Consider the following 21,671-nt stretch of genomic DNA (forward strand, 5'->3'; position numbering starts at 1 on the left):
AGCTCTCGGATTTCACCAAAATATCTTAATTTGTGTTCCGAAGATGAACGAAGGTCTTACAGATTTGGAACGACATGAGGGTGAGTAATTCATGACAGAATTTTCATTTTTGGGTGAACTATCACTTTAAGGAGGAATTCCACGGGGGCAAAATGCAGTCGACTCAGTAGTAATCGATGCAATTGGGAATTTCATTTGAATGACACATGGTGTGAAAATTTCCCCATGCGTATTTCATTCACATCAGAGTGAAGTTCTTGAAATTTTAACAGACAAATTTGCAGCAATGTTTTTTGCATGTTTCGGAAGTAACTGCTGAGTAAGCTGTGCTTCATGCAATGCTACGCTATTGATGATAAAAAATTGACCTAATTTGCCCAAAAAATTTAGCAGTTTTTTTCAAACATTTTGCACTCAATACTTTAGGAATAGTTCACTAAAAAATCACTCTTCTGTCATTATTTACTCACCCTCATGCCGTTCTAAACCGCCTATGACTTTCTTTCTTCCATGGACACAAAACATGAATGCTTTTCAATATAAAGATAGTAAATAAGGGCTGTCAAACTTCAAAAATGACAAGTTGCCTGTCTTTTGAAGCCATATGATAGATGATGTTTCATGAAAAAAGCAAGTAATATAGGCTCGGAGCAACATGAAGGAGTCAATTAGGACAGAACTTTCAATTTAGTGTGAACAAATCCCTTAATTTGTACTCATATTGTGCTACTAAACCTTCAGATGACCACAAACCGCATTGCATTGTTTCCCTGCACCCCTAAGAATCGAGGAGGGTGTGCCACTGGCAGACCTGCTGGCCCTCTGACTCTTTCATCTGGGTCCAGTGCTCCTCTTGATCCTCCGTGGTGCTGTTGAGGCCCAGAGTGACCCAGCCAACCCGCTCTCTCCTCTTCATGCTGCTCCGCCGACTGTACACCGACACCTGCAGGGTCACCTCGGACAGTTGGAATAGCGCCACCTGGAACACAAATGTCTCTTTGTAGGTTGGGTTGGGCTGGCCACGGCATACGGAGGTCTTGCATTTGGACATCTCTTTCCCTTTGGAGTCCAGCATTGTAAGCTTCACGTAAGTGTCTGATGGAAAGGGAAGGGAAACAGTGGGTTAGCACCACCTGGTGATGGTGAGCTTATGCACCAAGTCAAACACATGGGCTATGTTCAGAAAGGAATAGTGTCTTACTACTTATTGAATACCATACAGTATACCGTATTCTACTTTTTTTACAGTGAAACAGTTAGTGAAACGTTATTCCATGACAAACATTATAGTCAGTGGCGGTTCGTGGGTTTTAAAATAGAGGAGGCACACTAATTGTATTAGTCTGGGATCCCTGCCGATTATTATTATTATATTATTTGCTTAACCACTTTAAAATTACGTTTTGGTTGCTTTTAGTCAGAAAACGTAAAGAAAACGACATGCATACAGCAAGATAATATAATTTCACTTACCTGGCCTATCACTTGCAGCAAACATCCATCCCTTCTTAAAAGTCTGTGTTAAAAGAGAGCTGCCTGTTGCGCCATTTAATTAAGCCGACTGCTGTAGCCTATAAATTTTTTTTTACCAACGGGGGCACGAGAGCTCAGCGCTCCCCCGGCCGCCCCCTCCCCTTCTCTATAACCTAGCGGTTGTAATTACATCAGGAGATTCGGCACATTCGCGATAGAAAAGCGGCGCTTTCACGTTATGATATTACAACTGAAATTACAAACAAAAAATACACATTCTGAGAAATGAACGGAAATGAATTGTGAATTTTATTAACATTAAATCGTCCTCCTCCCATTTTCACCTCAAAATTATGGGGAAGCTGTGCCTCCCCTGCCTCCCCCGACGAGCCGCCACTGATTATAGTAGTATGCCATATCATCACGTGACCTCACAATGTTTATCATGCGACCTCATCACACATTAATTTTCGGTTAAGGCTAGATGGTATACAGATTTGTCAACTGAGCATGCACACTGTCACACTGTACAGCAATAATGACTGTTTTTGCATTATTGTAAGGGGTAGATTTAGGGTTGGGGTAGGAGTAGATGTTAATAAAACAATCTAATAGGTAGAAAACATAAGTTATTGTTAGCTTCTGGTTTTAGCCGTATCTCTTCTAGCCACAACCTTAATTTTAATGCAGTGCACAGTATACATACTCTATACTGCATCAATAGTAAACGTAGCATGATAGTATACTACTCCAAGCATAGCCATGGAGATACTGGGTAAATATTGGCCAAATCAGAGCACACTGGCAATCAGCACCCAGATAACACTGTTTCTCGTGGATCTGCAAAGTATAATTTTATGAATGCATTTTGAACTAACACTGTGTAATGCTTTGTGCAACAAAAGTGTTCTCAGAGGTTTGTAACGAGCATTTGCTTTGTTGAACTATGATCAATGAATTCAAGGCAAAGCTCCCTTTGCAGTGTTTACATGTATGAACATTAAATCACTATGATTTTTTAAGGTTAGTAAAGTTAGCGAGATACTAACAACCAGAATGGCAGTAAAAAAGTTGAACTTTCTTTGACATCACCATTGCAGTATGCAGTTAGTACAAGTTGAAGAATTATAATAAGTATGCAAACTGGGATTCACCACTGGTGAGATAGTTATTGTTAACCACTCATACATGTCCCTTATGTCTCTACCAACTAATAGATATTACTGAATGTTCTGCATGCTCTGGCTAATTCTAACTGTTAGCATTCTCATTCTTCTTGATGGCAGTTTCTTGGGACCCTGAAGAATGTGATTAAAAATCTGCCATCTTTGCTCCTTGCAGCTCATGGGCACTGTGTTCTGCAACCAAATTGTGCTGAGCCAATCAAATTACTCATAAAAGCCATGTGACATGATTCTAGAGCTAGAGCCACAGGTAAATATTGTCCAGCAGTGGCTAGCAGGACCATAATAACTAGCCAAACCTTAACCCCTTGGTTTGCTGACTTTGGGTTTATTGACATGTCTTTGAAGGGCTACTAATGGTATTACTCTTCCAGCAAGACATGGTGTTCATTTACTATTGACTGACTATTGTCAAAACTGTTTAAATGTATTCTATAGGATTCTACCCGCATATCTCTGTACATCTCAATACAGTGCAAAGAGACTTGACTGAACACACAACATCAATAAAATGCAGACGCAGTGGAATGGGTGGTTTTGTACTTTCGACATGGCAGTAAACTTACCTCTCATGATATACAGTTGCCCACTAATGAAGTGTTTTACACAACAAAACAGACCAACTACAAGACAGGACACAGACAAAAGGAATGTGATAGAAAATAGAGTTGACAGATAAAACAAGAGCAGTTAAATCACAAGCAGAACACAGAAAAAGCATTAAGAATGCACATGCATGAAACAGGTTTGCTTTTAAGAGGATTGTGCAGGTGGACACGTGGATTTCTTACTGGGCAGTTTATCGGTGGCAGAGTTTTTATAATGGCTGCCTTTGATAACCTCGGCGGACAATCTTCCTGTGTTGGAGTTGTAGAGGAGACCCAGCAGAAGCTCTGGAGTGGAGGATTCACCAGTGGAGCGGTATGACAGAGCTCCCGCACTACGAGAGACACTCACCACTGACCCACAGCCCTGAAGAATAGTGACATTAAAGGATTACCATTATAAAATGGATAATTCTGACTCTGAAATCGGATTGGCTATGGACAATGTATACTGCATGCACACAAACACTGCTTACAGGAACAGATGTGCCAGGCTCTAGAGTAACAGGCAGAGCAAGCTTGCCCTGCAGATTGAGTTTGGTTAAGTAGAACACCTTCTCCCCTAGGACCTTCTCCTTCTTCATGCGCCTCACACTGTAGAGACGGAACCGGACTGCATAGTCCCGCAAGGCCTCCTTCTCCACACATGAGAAGCGAAATGTCTCTGTGAAGATGGGACAGGGTCCCTTCTGCACTCCTGTCTTGGCCCTCTGCTTTTTGTTGGGCAGTAGAACCAGGTGGACCTGCCAGGAAATGTTCCCTGTGCTCTTAAGGGTTGGAATATCTGTGGCAGCGGTCACTGTCACCGCAAGCCGTTGTTCGCTAGGGTCATATTCAAATGCCACATCCAGTGTGCCGTATTTCCCCAGTGCCTCTGGTTCATATGTTTCTGGAAGGGGTGGAAGTAAGCTATCCTGTCAGAGAAAGGGAGAGACGGGGCAGGTGGGATAGAGGAAATGGAGGGTTCAGAAATTGTAAATTATGCATCTGCATTTAAAATGAACAGCTCAAAATTCTTGAGGTTGCCTGTGTTGGTGACAAGGTGGTACAATAAAGATCATTAAGGAGGCCATATCACAGATTTTTTTAGTTATCTTCTTCTTCTTGATGTCATAGTTTACTTTTTATGACTGTTTTCCAATCTGCCCATTTAGTCTTGTATCATATTGTGAAAGCGTATCATAATCCACACCGAAATAAACTATAAACATTGGACATAAATGATCAGGAAACTTGTTAAGAATAAAGGTTAGCAGGTCTTTTCCATTGTTAGGAGCCTTCAGAAAGATATGCTGAGTTGCAGGTGCTACACAGATGCAGGAGAAGTGAAAAGTCTGGCTGACTTTCCATTTTACAATAGTAAAATGAACACGAAAAGTTTCGAAACACTAAATAAATAGTCATCATTGGTATGTTGACGGTCATGTTTTGAAATGTATTAATTTTACATCATAAAGTTATTAAAGTTTAGAATGTGCTGTTTTGCAGCTTAGTTTCAATTAAAGCTCTGTTTGGACTGGGAAGTAAGTTCCCTATCTGTCGGTCACTTCGAGTTATGTCGATGACGACATTAGGGGTCTTACTTGGGAGTCTGAATCCTCTCTGATTAAGAGAAATCACCAATGAAATTTGGCTAGTGGATTTTGCATACCGAAAATAGGCGACAGGTGCATCCACTCATCAGATTTTTGCTTCGTAGCTGAGTGAATGAACACAGTTCGAGATTCACCAGGCGAATTCTCTTTGCTGCTGGAAGAAGAGGCTGTTCTGGGTGGCGTTATGGCACAGTCAGCGCCGTCCCTCTTAATTCAGCGATTCCCCTGGGTGCTTCATCTAATAGAGCAGTTTCTGATCATGGATGGCTCGCATCTTTTTAAAGACATTCCGTCCGTGTCCTCTTGGTTGTGGTTGTTTCCTGTCCTCCGTCGACGGCCACGATAGTTGTTTTCAGTGTCTGGGCATCCAGCACTCTGAATCTGTGTTCGTGGATGGTTCATGCGTTTACTTTTAGCATGTGACCATGGCAGTACTGTGATTGCGCCTCTCTCTCCTCACGGGGATGGGAGGGGCTTCCTCTGTCATGAGCAGAGAACCATAGGCTAGTGCTCTGGGCGATCTGAGGGTTACAGTGAGAGCCTCTCCACTGGGCCAGTCCCCGTGGACCTCTCACTCCTCCCACAGCAGCTGTTCTGTGCGGCTCCCCGGTGATTCTGCTGTGCCGTGTCGCGGCATGCCCAGCGTTTCATTCGGTGCGCCGATAGAGGATCATGTCGATCATGTAGATGTCGATCGCAGCATGGGGGGATGGGCGATCGGCCTCTGAGGATGATGATTCAGCGGGGCTGCCCCCCTTCGGGTGTTGTCGCCACCGCCGAATCGGACCAAGAGTGACGGCCATGCTTTCCCAGGCTGCCGTGAGCATTGGGCTGGAGGCGTGCACACCTCCCAGTCCAGGATGATTGGTTCCTCGGCACGGGTCGTGGCTCGCGACCACGCCCTGCCCCGGTTCCATTCTTCCCGGAGGTGCATGAGGAGCTGATGAAGTCCCTTTTTCCGGCTGGAAGCCGCTCGTCTGCCTCCTCCATCCTCACTACCCTCGATGGCGGAGTGGCTAGGGGGTACGTTGACATTCCCCAGGTGGAGAGTGCGGTTGCAGTGCACCTGTGCCCGCAAAACGCCACCACTTGGAGGAATCGTTCTCGTCTTCCGTCATCTCATCGCCAAAGCTTATAGTGCTGTGGGCCAAGCCACCTCTGCCCTGCATGCCATGGCGATCCTGCAGGTTCACCAAGCCAAGGCACTCAAACAAATGCACGAGGGTAGACCGACTTCGCTCTCCGGGCGCCGAAGGTCACAGTGCGGTCCTTCAGGTCCTTTTACAGCCCTTACTTCATTGTGCCCAAGAAAGACGGTGGCCTTCAGCCAATCCTGGTTCTGTGAGTCTTGAATCGGGCCCTTCACAGCTTCGGTTCAAGATATTGTCACAGAAGCGCATCATCAGATGCATCCAGCCCCAGGATTGGTTTGTAGCGGTCGACCTGAAGGACGCTTACTTTCATGTCTCGATTCTTCCTCGATACAGGCCGTTCCTACGGTTTGCGTTCGGGGGTCGGGCATGGCTGTACAGGGTCCTCCCCTTCGGGCTTTCCCTGTCCCCCTGTGTCTTTAGTCGAAAGTCACGGGGGGCGCCCTTGCTCCGGCACCTCAGCCAGTTGGGGCTTCGGGTCAACTGGGAAAAGAGCAAGCCCTCCCCTGTGTAGAGAATCTCTTTTAACAGTATGGAGTTAGACTCTGTGAGTATAACGGCGCGTCTCACCAACAAGCGTGCCTGGTCCGTGCTGAACTGCCTAAGAAACATTTTCAGAGGCTCCTGGGGCATATGACATCCGCAGCTGCAGTCATGCCGATCGGCTTCAGCACTGGTTACACTCCCGAGTCCCGAGATGGGCATGGCGCCGCGGTACAGTTCGCGTGACCATCACGCCAACGTGTTGCCGCTCATTCAGCCCCTGGACGGACCTTGTCTTTCTATGGGCCGGAGTGCCCTTAGAACAAGTGTCTCAGCATGTCGTTGTAACAACGGATGCCTCCAGTGCGGGCTGGTGCGCTACATGCAACAGGCAGGCAGCCCCAGGGTTCTGGACAGGGCCTTGACTGCTTTGGCACATCAACTGCCTCAAGTTGCTGGCAGTGCTACTAGCCTTGCGGCGGTTCCGGCCGCTGCTGCTTGGCAAGGACGTGTTCGTCCGCACGGACAACACTGCGACTGTTTTGTACATCAACTGGCAGGGTTGTCTACGATCACGTCGCATGTCACAACTTGCCCGCCATCTCCTCCTCTGGAGTCAGACATGGCGCAAGTCACTGCGTGCTGTCCACATCCTCAATCGTGCAGCTGATGTGCTCTCATGACAGCTCACATCCCCCGTAGAATGGCGACTCCATCCCGAGACGATCCAGCTGATCTGGAGTCGATTTGGGGAAGCTCAGGTAGACCTGTTTGCCTCCCACGAGTCCTCCTACTGCCAGTTGTATGACTCCCTGACCGAGGCCCCCTCGGCACGGACACACCGGCACACAGCTGGCCTCGGGCTTTACACAAGTATACGTTTCCCCCAGTGAGCCCTCTCGCACAGACACTGTACAAGTTCAGGGAGGACGAGGAACAGGTCCTGCTGGTTGCGCCGTATTGGCCCACCCGGACCTGGTTTTCGGAACTCATGCTCCTCGTGACAGTCCCTCCCTGGCGCATCCCTCTGAGGAAGGACCTTCTTTCTCAGAGGTTCGGCACCATTGGCACCCGTGTCCAGATCACGGGACGCGGCAGACCGAAGTGATCTCCCACCCGGGGTGGAAGGCACTATCACTCAGGCCATATCCCTCTCTACGAGGCGAGCTTTTGCCTTGAAGTGGAGTTTGTTCGCGATCTGTTGTTCTTCTCGCTGAGAAGACCCCTGAAGATGCGCAATTGGAGTAGAGCTTTCTTTCCTGCAGCAAAGGTTGGAGCATACGCTGTCACCCTCCAACTTGAAAGTGTATGTGGCTGCTATCGCAGCACATCAAGATGCAGTGGACAGCCGGTCCCTGGGAAAGCACGATCTCATCGTCAGGTTCCTGAGGGGTGCCAGAAAGTTACATGCTCCTAGGTCACCCTCTATCGTCCTGGCTGGACTTCAGAGGGGTCCCTTTGAGCCACTGGATTCAGTCGAGCTTAAATTCATGTCTGCTAAGAGACAGCGCTCCTGACCGCACTCAGTCTAATCAAGAGGGTCAGGGACCTCCAAGCATTATCAGTGAGCGAAGAGTGCCTTGTGTTCGGGCCGGCCTACTCTCACATTTTCGCGATCAGGTGGTGAACCTGCAAGCACTGCCCTCATAGAGGCTGTTTCCAAGCATAGGTTGGCCCACTGGATAGTGGATACCATCACCTTGGCGTACCAATCCCAAGACTATCCGTGCCCCCTGGGGGTGAGGGCTCACTCCATATGGAGCGTTGCTTCCTCCTATGTGTTGGCGCACGGCGCCTCTCTGGTAGACATCTGTTGAGCTGCGGGCTGGGCGACACCGAACACCTTCGTGAGATTTTACAGTCTCCGCTTTGAGCCAGTTTCTTCCAGTGTTGTGTAACAGGTAAGTAGCGGGAAGCGCTGGCCGTGAGTGTTTACTATTGCCCTTTTGCACTGACACACTATTTTCCTATTTTGCTACTGTAAAGGTTTGTGCACACCAGGACGATTATTGCGCGCGATTATCGCCGACGTTTAACACCTCGTAACTAAACAAAGGGCACCAATGTGAGTGTGCACACCGGCGCGCAAAACGGCAGGTGTAAAAGCGTCATTTAAAAAAAAAAAAAACGCCTCGGGCTAATTTTTTTGGTTTGACACACCGCGTTAAAAACCGACCAATGAGATTGGTGCTTTTGTTCACATGCCTGAAGCTACTGAAGTTACAGTAAAACACGACTTGGTGGCGCTCAAGCACAAAACAGTCTTGCCGAGCACACAATTGATACCTAACGACGAAGAGGAAGTAAGTAGATGAAGAAGAAGCATCGAGGCAAGATGAATGTAGAGCTGCTGGTCTCATTGGTATCTGAACACAAAGAGCTTTATGACAAATGCGACAGCGAAGTCCTACAAAAATATGATAAGAGGGAGTTGTTATGGAGAGGAATTGCAGACCAAATAGGATTCAATGTGTACTGGGGTATTTCTGTTTTTCATTAAGCGCCATCTAATGTCAGGGAATGGCTCATCGCCAGTGAAAACCGCTTGGGGATGAACACACAAGACGCGTCGAAAAAACTGGCGATAAGCGCGCGCGATAATCGTCCTGGTGTGCACGAGGCTTTAAGCTGCTTTGACACAATCTGTATTGTTAAAAGCGCTATATAAATAAAGGTGACTTGACTTCCCTTTGACAAATCGTTCTGTCAGTCTTTGCTGGCAGTCGTTCCATCCGTGCTGTCAGGTAAAAACCTGCCTCAGAGACAATTCCATATGTAGTACTGCCCCAGGCCTGGGTCAGTCCATATCAGTGTCTCCACATGATACCTCCCTACGGGTAGGATGTGGCCTCCATTGCGCCCTTCTTTGGAAGGCTCGCTTCCCCACCGTTACTGCCAAGCTGTAACAACAAATAGGAAATATGGGGAAGTCATGGCCTAATGGTTAGAGGGTCGGATTCGTAACCCAAAGGTTGCGGGTTCGAGTCTCGTACCGGCAGGGATTGTAGGTGTGGGGAGTGAATGTACACCTTCTCTCCCACCTTCAATACCACGACTGAGGTGCCCTTGAGCAAGGCACCGAACCCCCAACTGCTCCCCGGGCGCCGCAGCAAAAATGGCTGCCCACTGCTCCGGGTGTGTGTTCACGGTGTGTGTGTGTTCACTGTTGTGTGTGTGCACTTTGGATGGGATAAATGCAGAGCACTAATTCCAAGTATGGGTCACCATACTTGGCCACATGTCACGTCACTTCACTTCACTTAGAAAGACTTGAAGCAATCCTTCATTGAAGGTCGAAATCCTTTCTGTTAAGAAGGGATTTCTGTCACCAGCAGCGATGTACTAACCTTTGGTCCCTGTGGGTACCAAGGTCAGTGAATTTGAGCTGGGGCGGTGGGAAGGTTACGACCCTTGTGCAGCATTTGTCTGACACGCGTGTGGCAGTGCAAAAAAACTTTGGGCCACAACATCTTTTCGGTTTACTTTTGTTTTCACTTTGCGTGATTGGGGTGGAGTATTTCAATTAACGGCGGAAGGAAGGAGGATATAAGGATGTAAGTCATACCCGAGAGTGATTGCGTCCTCAGTAAGGTTTGCAGTAGTGAGAGTGATTGGATTACCGTGCAAAGTGGAAAGACGGCCGCTTGTCGAACTGTTGCTTCCTGTGAGCGATGTCTGGTGCGTCGCAGTTTCACTTGACTTTTAAAGCGTGCACTTCAAGATTGTCTGGTTTTAGTAAGGCTGTCCTGAAGACAAGTGTCGGCTGCTTATCCACCTGTCCTGGTGTCTGATAACAACCCGATACACTCTCCAGCTTCCTTAAAGACTGTAAACTTGGTCAGTACCTCTACACCGCCAGTGCACACACTCATTCACTCAATACTACACACAGACGCACTCACATAACATTCACCCGAGCACATTCAACAATAAGCACATTCGGTGTGCTTATTGTTTTCCATGATTGTTCAATGGTTATTGTTGCTTTAAGATTGTTGTTTGATGTTATTCCATAACTATGAAATGAACAAAATGTTTATTTAATGTTTCTTTTTTCCTCTTTTTTTCTATGGACAATTTATAAATGATTGTACAGTGGACGTGAATCTGCCGTGGTGTAAAAGTGAATTAGTGTGACGCAATTACTACACGGATTTCAAACTGGAATTGAACTAAAGTGCTGAACTGTTTTTTTTTTCCTCCGCTTATTTTTTCTTCTTTTGTTTCTTATTGTTCAGACAAGTTTTTTTTCTTTTTTCATGGACATTGTGGAATAAATCTCCCTTGTGAACAGAGTTTTCTCTGACTTTTTATTTAATATTGTAACAGGTGGTTTCCTTTTCTAGCTATCCTGGGTTAATTTAAAACATTTTTGTCAGGATTAATCCTGACTGGCGCCCGAACATTCTTTAACAAGTTTTTCTATGCTAGGGTGGCCACCCCCGTTACAAGCGGCTGCTTGTCAACATTTGCAATGCCATTGGGTTGTGACGGGGTTCAGGTTGTGGTGCTTTCCATGGACCCCTAATGTCGTCATCGACATAACTTGAAGTGACCGACAGATAGGGAACGTCTCGGTTACGTATGTAACCCTCGTTCCCTGATGGAGGGAACGGAGACGTTATGTCCCTATGCCACAACCTCGAACCATCGCTGGTTGCCAGGGACAAGTTCTTGGCTCCTCAGCATAAAACCTGATGAGTGGATGCACCTGTCGCCTATTTATACCCATATGCACGGGGAGTGGCTCAGGTATGCAAAATCCACTAGCCAAATTTCATTGGCGATTTCTCTTAATCAGAGAGGATTCGGGCTCCCAAGTAAGACCCCTAATGTCATCATCGACATAACGTTCTACTATGATATTTTATCTCTATAGATCAAGCAATATGATTCCTCATGATACAACACCCACTGAAGTAGCCTGGCTTCTCGTATAGTATGAGAAGTATATGTCAGTATTCAGGCTTTCAGTGTCTCCAATTACAGGCAAACTCAAAGTCAAACTTACCAGATGTGGCCAAAATGAGCCAAACCCCAGCCTGAGAATCCTTGAACTGTCCTCCTTGCTCCTCATAATTAAAACCATCAGTGATATGACTCATTCATGTTACAATGAAAAGAAATTTTAATAATCAACTGAAAATATTACTTCACAATGGTCTAAAAAGAGGACACTATGGACACTAGTGAATGGAAATCCAAACAGACAGGAATGGGGAAAAAAGATAAATGGATGACAGGTGTCTTGTTTATCAGTTTGGCGTTGCATACTTTGACTCAAAGAAAACAAAATTAATTTAAAAAAATCTCATGTCAAAAAACATGGGATTTGTCAAGAAAAAAAAAAACATTTGCAAATATTTGTTTCAACATAAACTGCAGTGAACAGCTCTCTTGGAGACATAACAACACTGTAGATTTCGATAGTTTCATCTGTGAATCTAAAGGTGGGGCCGTGATTCTCATAGAAGAACACATCGGAAACGATGGGCCGAATCGCTCACCTCCGGGCCCAAAACAGCTGTGCTGTCACTAGGTGCGTCCTCCTCATAGCCCTTATTCAGGTAACTCTCTGTGTCTTCAGGGTCTTCACTGTCCTCACTGATCTCACTTCCACTGCCCTCTGCTGAGTCACTGCGGCCCCTTGAGCCACCCTTGAGATCATCTTTGTCCCGGTACGGTGGAGGCTGAAGTTCATTCAGGGAACTTGAACCTTTTTTCCTTTTAACTGGATAGCGAGACAGAAATGCAATAAGATTACATCCTGATTACAGAATAATTAAGAGTATTTCATCAGACAGACAGTGTACAATATTTACCTTGATCAGCAGAGGCCTCACTGCTGCAATCCTCATTCTCAGCATCCCTGTCTCTCCACCCATTTCTCTGATCATGAGAGGATGAGTCCTTGTGTCTTTTTGTTGTTTCGTCCTCGCTCTCAGATGATCCTTTTTCTGGACAACCCCCATTTAAGAAAGAGCGGAGATCTACAAATTCAGATTCTAAAAATGCCCTTAAATATCTTACAGTAAAGCTTTTGCAGACCAGTTGTATGAAAGAGGAGAAGAAGTCCTTATTCTTTTTTCCTTATAATTTCAAACCCATGTGCTGGTATTTTAAGACAAAAATTTAAAGAATCTTTAGATTTCATAGCTACCAGCTTCAAAAAGAATAAAAAAGCACACACACACAAAAATGTCTTCATAATCACTTTGATGGTTTATGTAAAGTAGAAAAGACGAAAGACACAGAAAGAAGCGATAGAAATTTAAGTAATTAATCACTTATAATCTTGCAAATTCTCCCCAGATGCTTGCAACAAGCTTGTATTTGCATGCGGTATTTAAAAACTCCAAAAGAAACAGCTTTAGCAAAGTTTGGCACAACATGAGACTAACAGAATTTTTAAAGGTGAAGTGTATAATTTCTGAGACACTGGCGGTACCAAACAAACTACTGGTATCAAACACAAAATAATTATTGTTTCCAAACAGGTTTCCCGCACACTCAAACCTTCACCGCACCCCGAACCCACTTCCAATGTTTGAGCAAACAGGTAACACCACCACAAAAGTGATATGCTTTGTTGAGCTAGAAGTTGAAAAGTTGGCTACAGTGTTTTACTCTTCGAGATGTCAGACAATAAATGGCTTAAAGTTATCTCTAAATGTCAAATTTGGATATGAAAGTATTTTAACAGCGAAAACTTTACACACTTCACCTATAAATAGGAAAACACCAGTAAAAACAGGGCCGTCAATAAAATTCACATGGTCTGGGACACAATTTTTATAGTTCTGCCCCATCTTTCCTTGGTCCAATGACTAGGTCAGGGATGCTCATTCCTGTTCTTGAAGATCTGTCTTTCTAAAGAGTTCCAAGCCGGCTATAACATAAATGTTTGTAACTATCAAGTGTTCCTGAAAGTCTTCAGTAGCTGGTTCAAGTGTATTTGATTAGGGTTGAAGGTTAACTATGCCAGAAGATAGATCTCCAGGTACAAGTCTGAGCAAGAGTACCTCCAACTCTGCACATTATGGCCGCATTTACATCACATGGTTCAAGTGACCCAATTACGTTTTTTTGTTCTCCCATACAGCACAGATTGGATATCACCTATGAACATGTAAGCTGGAAAAAATCTAACGTATTCTGATATTTTCAGATCGGTTTTGGGTTGGGGGTACTCAGGGACCAGGGATGGGAAACACTACCATAGAGAACCCTAGTGGGCCATCCTGGTCACAAGACAATTTTCCTAGTAGTTCTCCCATTATGACGGCCCTAGTCAGGAGTAAGACAGCGAATATTATAAAGAGAAAGATTCATTCGTGTGTCCTTGGTTGAAAACTAGTGTGGAATCAAGGGAGCGATGAAAAACAAAGAGAACCAGTGATATAGATCCATCTCATCAGAAGAGCACAACACGGCAAGTCCAGCATACAGTCTCACCTTTACCTCCTTGGTATTTTCTTCTGCCTGTACCATCTTCTTCAACACTATTGTGCTCTCCATTCTTTTCATGCTTTGATACTGATATATCAGTATCACCAGAAATTTCCTGAGAGTCCTGACTATTACCTGGGTCCATGCCATTAGCATTTTCATTGTGGTTGTCACCTTCATTCTTGTGTTTGCCAGAAGAGGAAGCATTCTCTTCCTGAGTGACAGACTCTGCCTCTTTTGATGCTTGGTCACTGTTCTCTTTCTGATTGTCTGAGGTCGGAGATGAGCCTTGTGGTTGGTTTGGGTCCCTCCTTTTACGATACCAACCTTTAGAGGGAGCGTAACACCACTCCCACTCCTCCTCCTCAGCTTTTCTTTCTTTCTCCCTCCGGACTTCCTCTTCAACTATTTCAATAGTCCACATAGAGTTCTTTTTTGATTTTCGGCTTTTTCGACCTTCTCCTTCTCCACTGTCTGCAGCATTACCTTCTGTCTCCTGACGCTTCAGCTTGCTATTCCTCCTCTCATTTTGGACTTCTTCTGAAGAACCTTCAGTATCCTCTTCGGTCTGTACTTTGTTGATGATTGTATTGACCTGCTCCGTTAGTTGGTCACTGACAGTGTAGGTGGCATCACTCACCGCAGAGGACAAATCATCTACGGCAGTTGAGACGGTGTTTGAGACAGTGTCCAGGAGGGAACTGACAGAAGGAAGGCTCTGTTGGAAGCTCTTGAAAAATGCCATTTCTTTGTGCTTTTGGTGTGTCTGCTAACTGACCACAAATTCTGTTGAAGAGTCAGCTCATAAATTAATCTTTAGGATCTTTTACCAGTAACATTTCGTTTATAAGCATGTCTTATTTAAGGAACAAGGATGACATACAAGTGTTTTAAAACCTAGTGAGCTAACATCTACTGCCTATATGGCCAACATTCTAAACCAGGGGTGCCCAAACGCAGTTCTGGAGGGCCACTGTGCTGCAAAATTTAGCTCCAACTTGCCTCAACATACCTGCCTAGGCGTTTCTAGTATGCCAGGTAAGACTTCGATTAGCTGGCTCAGGTGTGTTTAACTGGGGTTGGAGCTAAACTTTGTTGGACAGTGGCCCTCCATTAGCAGGATTGGACACCCCTGTTCTAACCAAAATTCACGAGTTCGCACTTACATATAATCAAATAGAGCAAACAGTATGAATATTTCACATGCTGTCCGAGTGGAGGGCTCCGAGCTCTAAATTTAGCCCGAACCCAGAGGACTCCTCCATATCCCAAGCTGGGATAGAAATAGCTAGGAGTGAGCAGTTGGGGTGGAGGATGCATGCCAAAAAACTCTTGTGGGATAATGGTAAGTTGGCTGTATATATACTTATGCTGCGTTCCAGACAACTCAAAATTAGGATTTTCCCCACCTCCTACTTGGAAATAACGTCTGGAACACCGCTTGAAGTCGGATATCCGACCTGTGAACTCAGGGCAGATTGATCTACCCCGACCTCAACAAAGCGTCATTTGACGTCACTGCTTCCAACGAGCATAGTGTTCCAAGGAGCTACCTTATGTCAAACTTAAAAACATTAGACATTAAGTTTATAATACCTTAATTTTAGCTTTTCGTCAGCTGTTTTCAAAACCAAAGGCAGTATTATTATTTTTTTCTTCTTTTTGCCGTAATTGACAGAAATATGTTAACGTGATGTGCGATTGACTGGAACTCACTGAAGTTGAAAGTGGGACTTTTCAACTCGTATGTTCTCTTTTCTGACCTTTTCTGGAACGCGGCATTACTATCGTGCTAACTGAGTTGATTATCTGAACGTGCTCCACCTGCGCTAAATTGGTGATTGATCAGAATTGGCCATATTTTAAATAGTTTTCTGTCAGGACCACTATCGTCAAAGATTACTGACAATTAGCATACAGTCTGGATTGGCGGTATGGTTCCGTTCTGGGCAAGAACTCCCTGCGCATCCATGCAGCCTAGCATGGATGATAGCAGGGAGAGCAGCTATAACCCCCCCCCCAGGGTAAACAGAACAGAACCAACATAAATGTATGCAGATATCGTTAAAGTTCAATAATGTTATGTACACATTTTAGAATTAGTCTGATTCAAAGGAGAATCAGAAGGCTGAATCCTGACTGACAGATGAAGAGTTGGGGATGGAGGAGGGTAATTAGCTATTGAGCAATGCGAAAACTGCTGATAATACTGAGGGACCTTATATATGAATACTTAGATAGGTGTCGTATTCCCATAGGTTGATGGTCACTGAAGTTGAAAGTGGGACTTTTCAACTCGTATGTTCTCTTTTCTGACCTTTTCTGGAACGCGGCATTACTATCGTGCTAACTGAGTTGATTATCTGAACGTGCTCCACCTGCGCTAAATTGGTGATTGATCAGAATTGGCCATATTTTAAATAGTTTTCTGTCAGGACCACTATCGTCAAAGATTACTGACAATTAGCATACAGTCTGGATTGGCGGTATGGTTCCGTTCTGGGCAAGAACTCCCTGCGCATCCATGCAGCCTTTTTTTTTTTCTATTTACAATTTTAGATGGACCTTAGAAATGCTAGAGGGTCTGCTCACTAGGATTTGATACACAGCCATACACATGTACACATTCATTGAAAACCCTGTATTTACCTTGCAAACCTTTGTTAAAACCTTCAAAATGTGGCAGCTCACTGCTTGGGCTCTCCACTGAAAGCTTGCTGCTGAGGTAAAGAAAAAACAGAGCGATCACGACCATGAAGACAGCAATGGAGGACAGGACACCTAGCAGTTCAGGAGATACTAAAGGACAAAAGAGAAACAGAGAAAGAGAAAGCATAGGGTTGGAGGACAAAAGCTGAGAAAGTAAAGGTCAAGAGTTGAGAATTTGATCTACCTAGATAACAGACAAGCATTGTAGATGGTAATGGATGCTATCATGAGTCTATCATGCTATCCTCCAGTAATGCCAGAACAATAAACCTTGGTATCATTTCCTTAAACGAAAAGTTAGTCTCAGTGTCAATATGGCACAAATCACACTGCCGTTGTTGTATTACTTTCATGTTTTTATAAAAACATACAGATGACTGATATATTGCATAAGATCACTGAGAGCATTTTTTAACTACTTTTAAAACTTTATAACTGCAACTCACTAAGAAATTAAATGTGCAGTATAGGCCAAAATAATGTTATGACCACCAATGAAGATGTTTCTAATTTGCATTATACAATTAATTTAATATACATTTTAAAGATTTAAGTGAAACCTTCATTTAAAACGTACAAAGCAGTTATCTAAACGTTTGTACCAGAAGTTAGATCGGTGCCAAATTTCCTTATTTTATTAATGGAAATATTTTATCTAAATTACTTATTCCGTTTATGTAATAGCAAAAATACTACATTTTCAAAGTGGTCTCAGACTTTTGGACCCCTTCAAAGATAGACTATTAAGAAACTTTCACAGTAATAAGTTGTTCATATAGATCATTCATGTATGTTTCATGTGTATTTTTCAAGTAGATACTAAGATAAGGTTTGAATATAAACCTTCAATGAACCTCCTACTTACAGTAGAAACATGAGAGTAAAGCACAGACTTTCTCTGCTTCTTCAACAGACCATGAAATATATATTGGTCACAGTTTATTTAAACCTGTGCATTACGATCAGAAAAAAAAAAAACTTTAAAAGCACTCAACACTCCAGCAAATATTACCACAACCTGCAGATAACAAGGAGTCCTTCGATATCTCCTAAATCCAATAATACCTTCTATAGTCCGTTTGTGAATCTTTATATCTCATCTGCCAATGTTCCTTATTCCTCATAGATCAGTTAGGCCATATTTAAAACGTTTGCCTTCCATCTCTTGCAGTGAGTGAATCTATAGCACCTGTCTTGAATCTATCTCTCTCAGTGCTGAATAATTCACTAGTCTAAGGTAACTGGATGCCCCTTCACACTTTGTGCACACAATACCACTGGACCTTCCATTGGAACCTACCCTACATTACCCTGAAACTGGATTGGCTCGTATATAAGTGGCAAACACATATCCACATGCTAACTGGACCATAGATAGACAGGGATATCATGAGGCTGACAGATTATACAGAATAATTTGGAAGATATGTTTCAGAGACACTGAAATTTACTTAAGACACGTCCACTAAGTAGTGCTCACTTGAACCACCAACAAGTTAAGACTATATAGCACTAAATAGCATTTTGCACTATACAGAGATCTTTTCACTACAGAAAATATCTTTCTACATGTACGTAACAGTATGCTTTTCAGATCTATGAGTTACCCTATAATGTGACAATGCAAGCAAATGCAAATTTGCTAATCCAAATGAACTCAAATCCCATAAGGCAAAGCCGCTACGCTCAATTTTTGATATTTCGCCCATAATCTTCCACTGCTGCCTACTGTTATGTAACAAAATCTTCCCCTTTGCTCTGTGGCTGTGATAGCCGGAGACAAAGACATGCTTATTTAAATATCAGCCACTAAGTAGTAGAAATTGTGTTGTTTACACATAGGTCTTCCTGCTCATAGTAACACAATCCTTTGTCGTGAATTAATAATGACCCTTGTTTTTGTTCACCAAACCTGATAGGTCATTCATAATTGATAGAAGTGTGGGACAAGGAAGGTGAGGGGGTACAAAAATATTTTATCTATTACAAAGTATAAATTAGTAATACAATAAATATTCGGGAGCAATCGGTGCATGTTATCGTGGATGAGGAAGATGCTCTCACCTCTTCTAGCGCAGATGAGTTCATGAACACCACAGCTCCGCCCCCCACCTGAGGACAGGAAACAGCACTTGCAATCAAGAAAGTGCCTACTAACTTTCTTTGACTCTCTCTTCTATTTGTCACTGACTTGACAATTCATATTCTATATGCCCACTGCAGGGACACAGTTTAAAATAAGTAGTTGTTAAAATGTTGCCAGTGACATTGAGATTAATGATGATGCATATCTCTCTTACACACACACTTTCAGTCAGAGCTTTCTCGAAGGAGCATGATTTTGCACACAGTGTGCTGGTTGGCAGAGCACTATATCTTTCTGGCGCAAGCTCTTTCATTTTCTTTCCATTAATATTGTCACATACCATTCTTAAAGCAATAGTTCAGCCAGAAAAGAATGACTGAATAAAAAAAAAAGATCATTTACTCATCCTCATGTTGTTCCAAACCTATATGACTTTGATATTTCTCTGGAAACACAAAAGTAAGCATTTTGAAGAATGTCCTGGTCTATCTTTTCTATGCAATTAAAATGAATGGTGACTGAACTGCAGGCCTACTAATGATTCAACGAATCATTCAGATCAGTTTTGTGAATTTGATCAACTGATTCATAAAAAAGCCTAAATTTGTCTGAACAGTGACAGATTGTTTATTCACAAAAGAACACTCCTAGGAGAGCTAGAGCAGATGTCAAGGACTTAAGAACTTAAATTTCAGTTTTTAAAGGTTGTTATTAAAACTAAAGCTAAAAATCGTTTTCATTAATTTAAATAAAGCTGAAATAAAATTATATATATATATATATATATATACTGTATATATATATAGTATATATACAGTATATATATATATACTGTATATATATATTAGATTATTAAAAAACTTAAATGAAAATTAGTAATGTCGCAACTAATAAAATAAGTCAAATACTAAAAATACTAAAACTAAAACCAAAATAATAAATTACAGCTATATAGAAACATTCAAAATTATTTCTAAACTTATAGCTTACATAAAAGAAAAATTAAAAACAAACCAACAAAAAAAATTGTACATAAATAATACTAAAACCATTGGTCTGTTGCTCACAAAATCACTATTGTATCAATCTGGAGTCATGTGGACTACTTTAATTATATTTTTACAATAATTACTGAGGCCTGGCATCTTCATTCTATGCTCATTATTTAGATTGAAAAGGTCAATCATGGCTTTCTTTAAAATTGCTCATTTTGTGTTTCACAGGACATGGTCAGACAGGACAACGTGGGAGTGACCGAATTTTACTTTTTGACTGAATCGTGTTAATTTTGTCATACTGTATTATTGACGGTTTCTTTACATAGAGTTGATACTCTCAGGCATTTACACTTCTGTTTTTTTTTTTGTTTTTTTTTCAAAATTACAAGTTATTTAGGTGGAAAGTGTCTTCAGATTTTAACAAAATGTGTTTTAAGATAATTATCTGATTATGTAAGCTACTGAGCTTCATAAACACACTAAATACAAAAAGTATCATGCTATTGGCATGTTCTGAACAGGGCTAATATTTAAATCGGAGAAGCATGTCAATCATGTTATCATTCAGTACCATGTGATATACCATGTTATTAACCTATCCAATATCCAACATTCTTCAGGTGTTTTTTAAAAGACATTTTTCTTGTTTACTAATGTCAAAACTCACACCAGATGACAGTGTATCAGTGAGTAAGCCATCTTGTAGTTTTACTAATGTTAGGACCAGTGTTGGGGGTAACGCATTACAAGTAGCACGAGTTACGTAATCAGATTACTTTTTTCAAGTAACTAGTAAAGTAACGCATTACTTTTTAATTTACAAGAGAATATCTGAGTTACTTTTTCAAATAATTGCTGAAGTGTGTTGAAATTTCTTCTTCTGCATTCTACTGTACGGATGCAAATTTACTTTCCCTTCAGCCTGAGGCTTATTCATTTCACTTTTGGTGTGAAAAGGCTTTTATATTTCACAAAAATATAACTTTTTTATTTTAAAAACAAACAAGCAAGCCCTGTCCAGATTTAAAAAGTAACGCAAAAGTAGCGTAACGCATTACTTTCCATCGAAAGTAACTAAGTAACGTAATTAGTTACTTTTTTTATGGAGTAACACAATATTGTAATGCACTACTTTTAAAAGTAACTTTCCCCAACACTGGTTAGGACCACCTGGCGTGTCAAAGACATGAATAACAGATGGAGACCTTGCGCACATGCTGCTATAAAAACACTGACCATTTCATAACGCGACGACATAATATCAACAAACAAACAGACAAACAAAACTTAAGCACACTACGAAGTAAGGATTTTCCCGTCTTTCCACATGCATTTTTCATACACAAATAAAAAAGCGTTATTGTGTTTATATATTTAGCTTCCAAGCAAAACGCTTACATTACTCTATATGGCTGGGTCCGCATTGGTGCAGTAGCACATAACCAGCTATAGCCGAGTCAAAAATGCATTAGAACTTACTATTAAAAATAAAACCGCTTACGTTTAACATTCTTAATCGACCGACCCTGTCATATGTTGTTACCTATAAAGATCACGGTGTACTCTACCCACGCTGGTCAGTGATACTCACCCTCAAACGCCATGATGCTGCGAATGGGACGTGATAAGGGGTGGTGTAGAGAGAAGATCCTCCATGCTGTGAGAGGTCGGAGAGATGCTGGGACAGTGATGCATGCTGCAGCACGTGTGACACAAACACTGTAAAAAGTGGCAACGTACAGTTATTTCTACACGATCTTAACCCTTAAAATGACTCGTATTAGCTGGTTGATATCAGTTGCGGTTCCGAATATAAGCACGGCTGTGATTCAGTCATATGCAAAAGGTTGTGTTTAGAATGTCCTACTGAAATGATAACATTGGTTTAAATTATGTTTAAGCTACTTTTATTCATTCACGGCAAATGTGTCTGGCCAG

The 21,671-nt window shown here is 42.6% G+C and overlaps 1 protein-coding gene across 3 annotated transcripts; it reads right to left on the reverse strand.

Annotated features, from left to right (window-relative positions):
* Positions 1-490: 490 nt before the first annotated feature.
* LOC107685772 (synaptotagmin-14-like) lies at positions 491-21,421 on the reverse strand. 3 transcript variants are annotated; one of them, XM_016482488.1, is made up of 9 exons: positions 21,325-21,421; positions 18,714-18,761; positions 16,590-16,739; positions 12,314-12,463; positions 11,999-12,222; positions 3,739-4,176; positions 3,449-3,629; positions 3,224-3,280; positions 491-1,095 (listed from the first exon to the last, which is right to left on the reverse strand). In XM_016482488.1, exons 1-9 carry the CDS (start codon positions 21,335-21,337, stop codon positions 779-781), a joined length of 1,578 nt encoding a protein of 525 aa, XP_016337974.1. In that variant the 5' UTR covers positions 21,338-21,421; the 3' UTR covers positions 491-778. The 3 variants fall into 3 exon arrangements, with proteins under 3 accessions (XP_016337974.1, XP_016337976.1, XP_016337975.1); XM_016482490.1 differs by lacking the exon at positions 3,224-3,280 and having other exon boundaries at positions 491-979; XM_016482489.1 differs by lacking the exon at positions 3,224-3,280.
* Positions 21,422-21,671: the final 250 nt, after the last annotated feature.

The sequence above is a fragment of the Sinocyclocheilus anshuiensis genome, unplaced genomic scaffold (genome assembly GCF_001515605.1).
Source record: "Sinocyclocheilus anshuiensis isolate Anshui unplaced genomic scaffold, SAMN03320099.WGS_v1.1 scaffold617, whole genome shotgun sequence".
NCBI lineage: Eukaryota > Metazoa > Chordata > Actinopteri > Cypriniformes > Cyprinidae > Sinocyclocheilus > Sinocyclocheilus anshuiensis.

Coding starts and splice junctions, on each gene's coding strand:
- LOC107685772 (XM_016482488.1), bottom strand. Junction 12,223..12,313: donor TGAGGCCTCTGCTGATCAAG/GTAAATATTGTA, acceptor CTCGCTATCCAG/TTAAAAGGAAAAAAGGTTCA. Junction 3,281..3,448: donor TGCCACCGATAAACTGCCCA/GTAAGAAATCCA, acceptor CCTGTCTTGTAG/TTGGTCTGTTTTGTTGTGTA.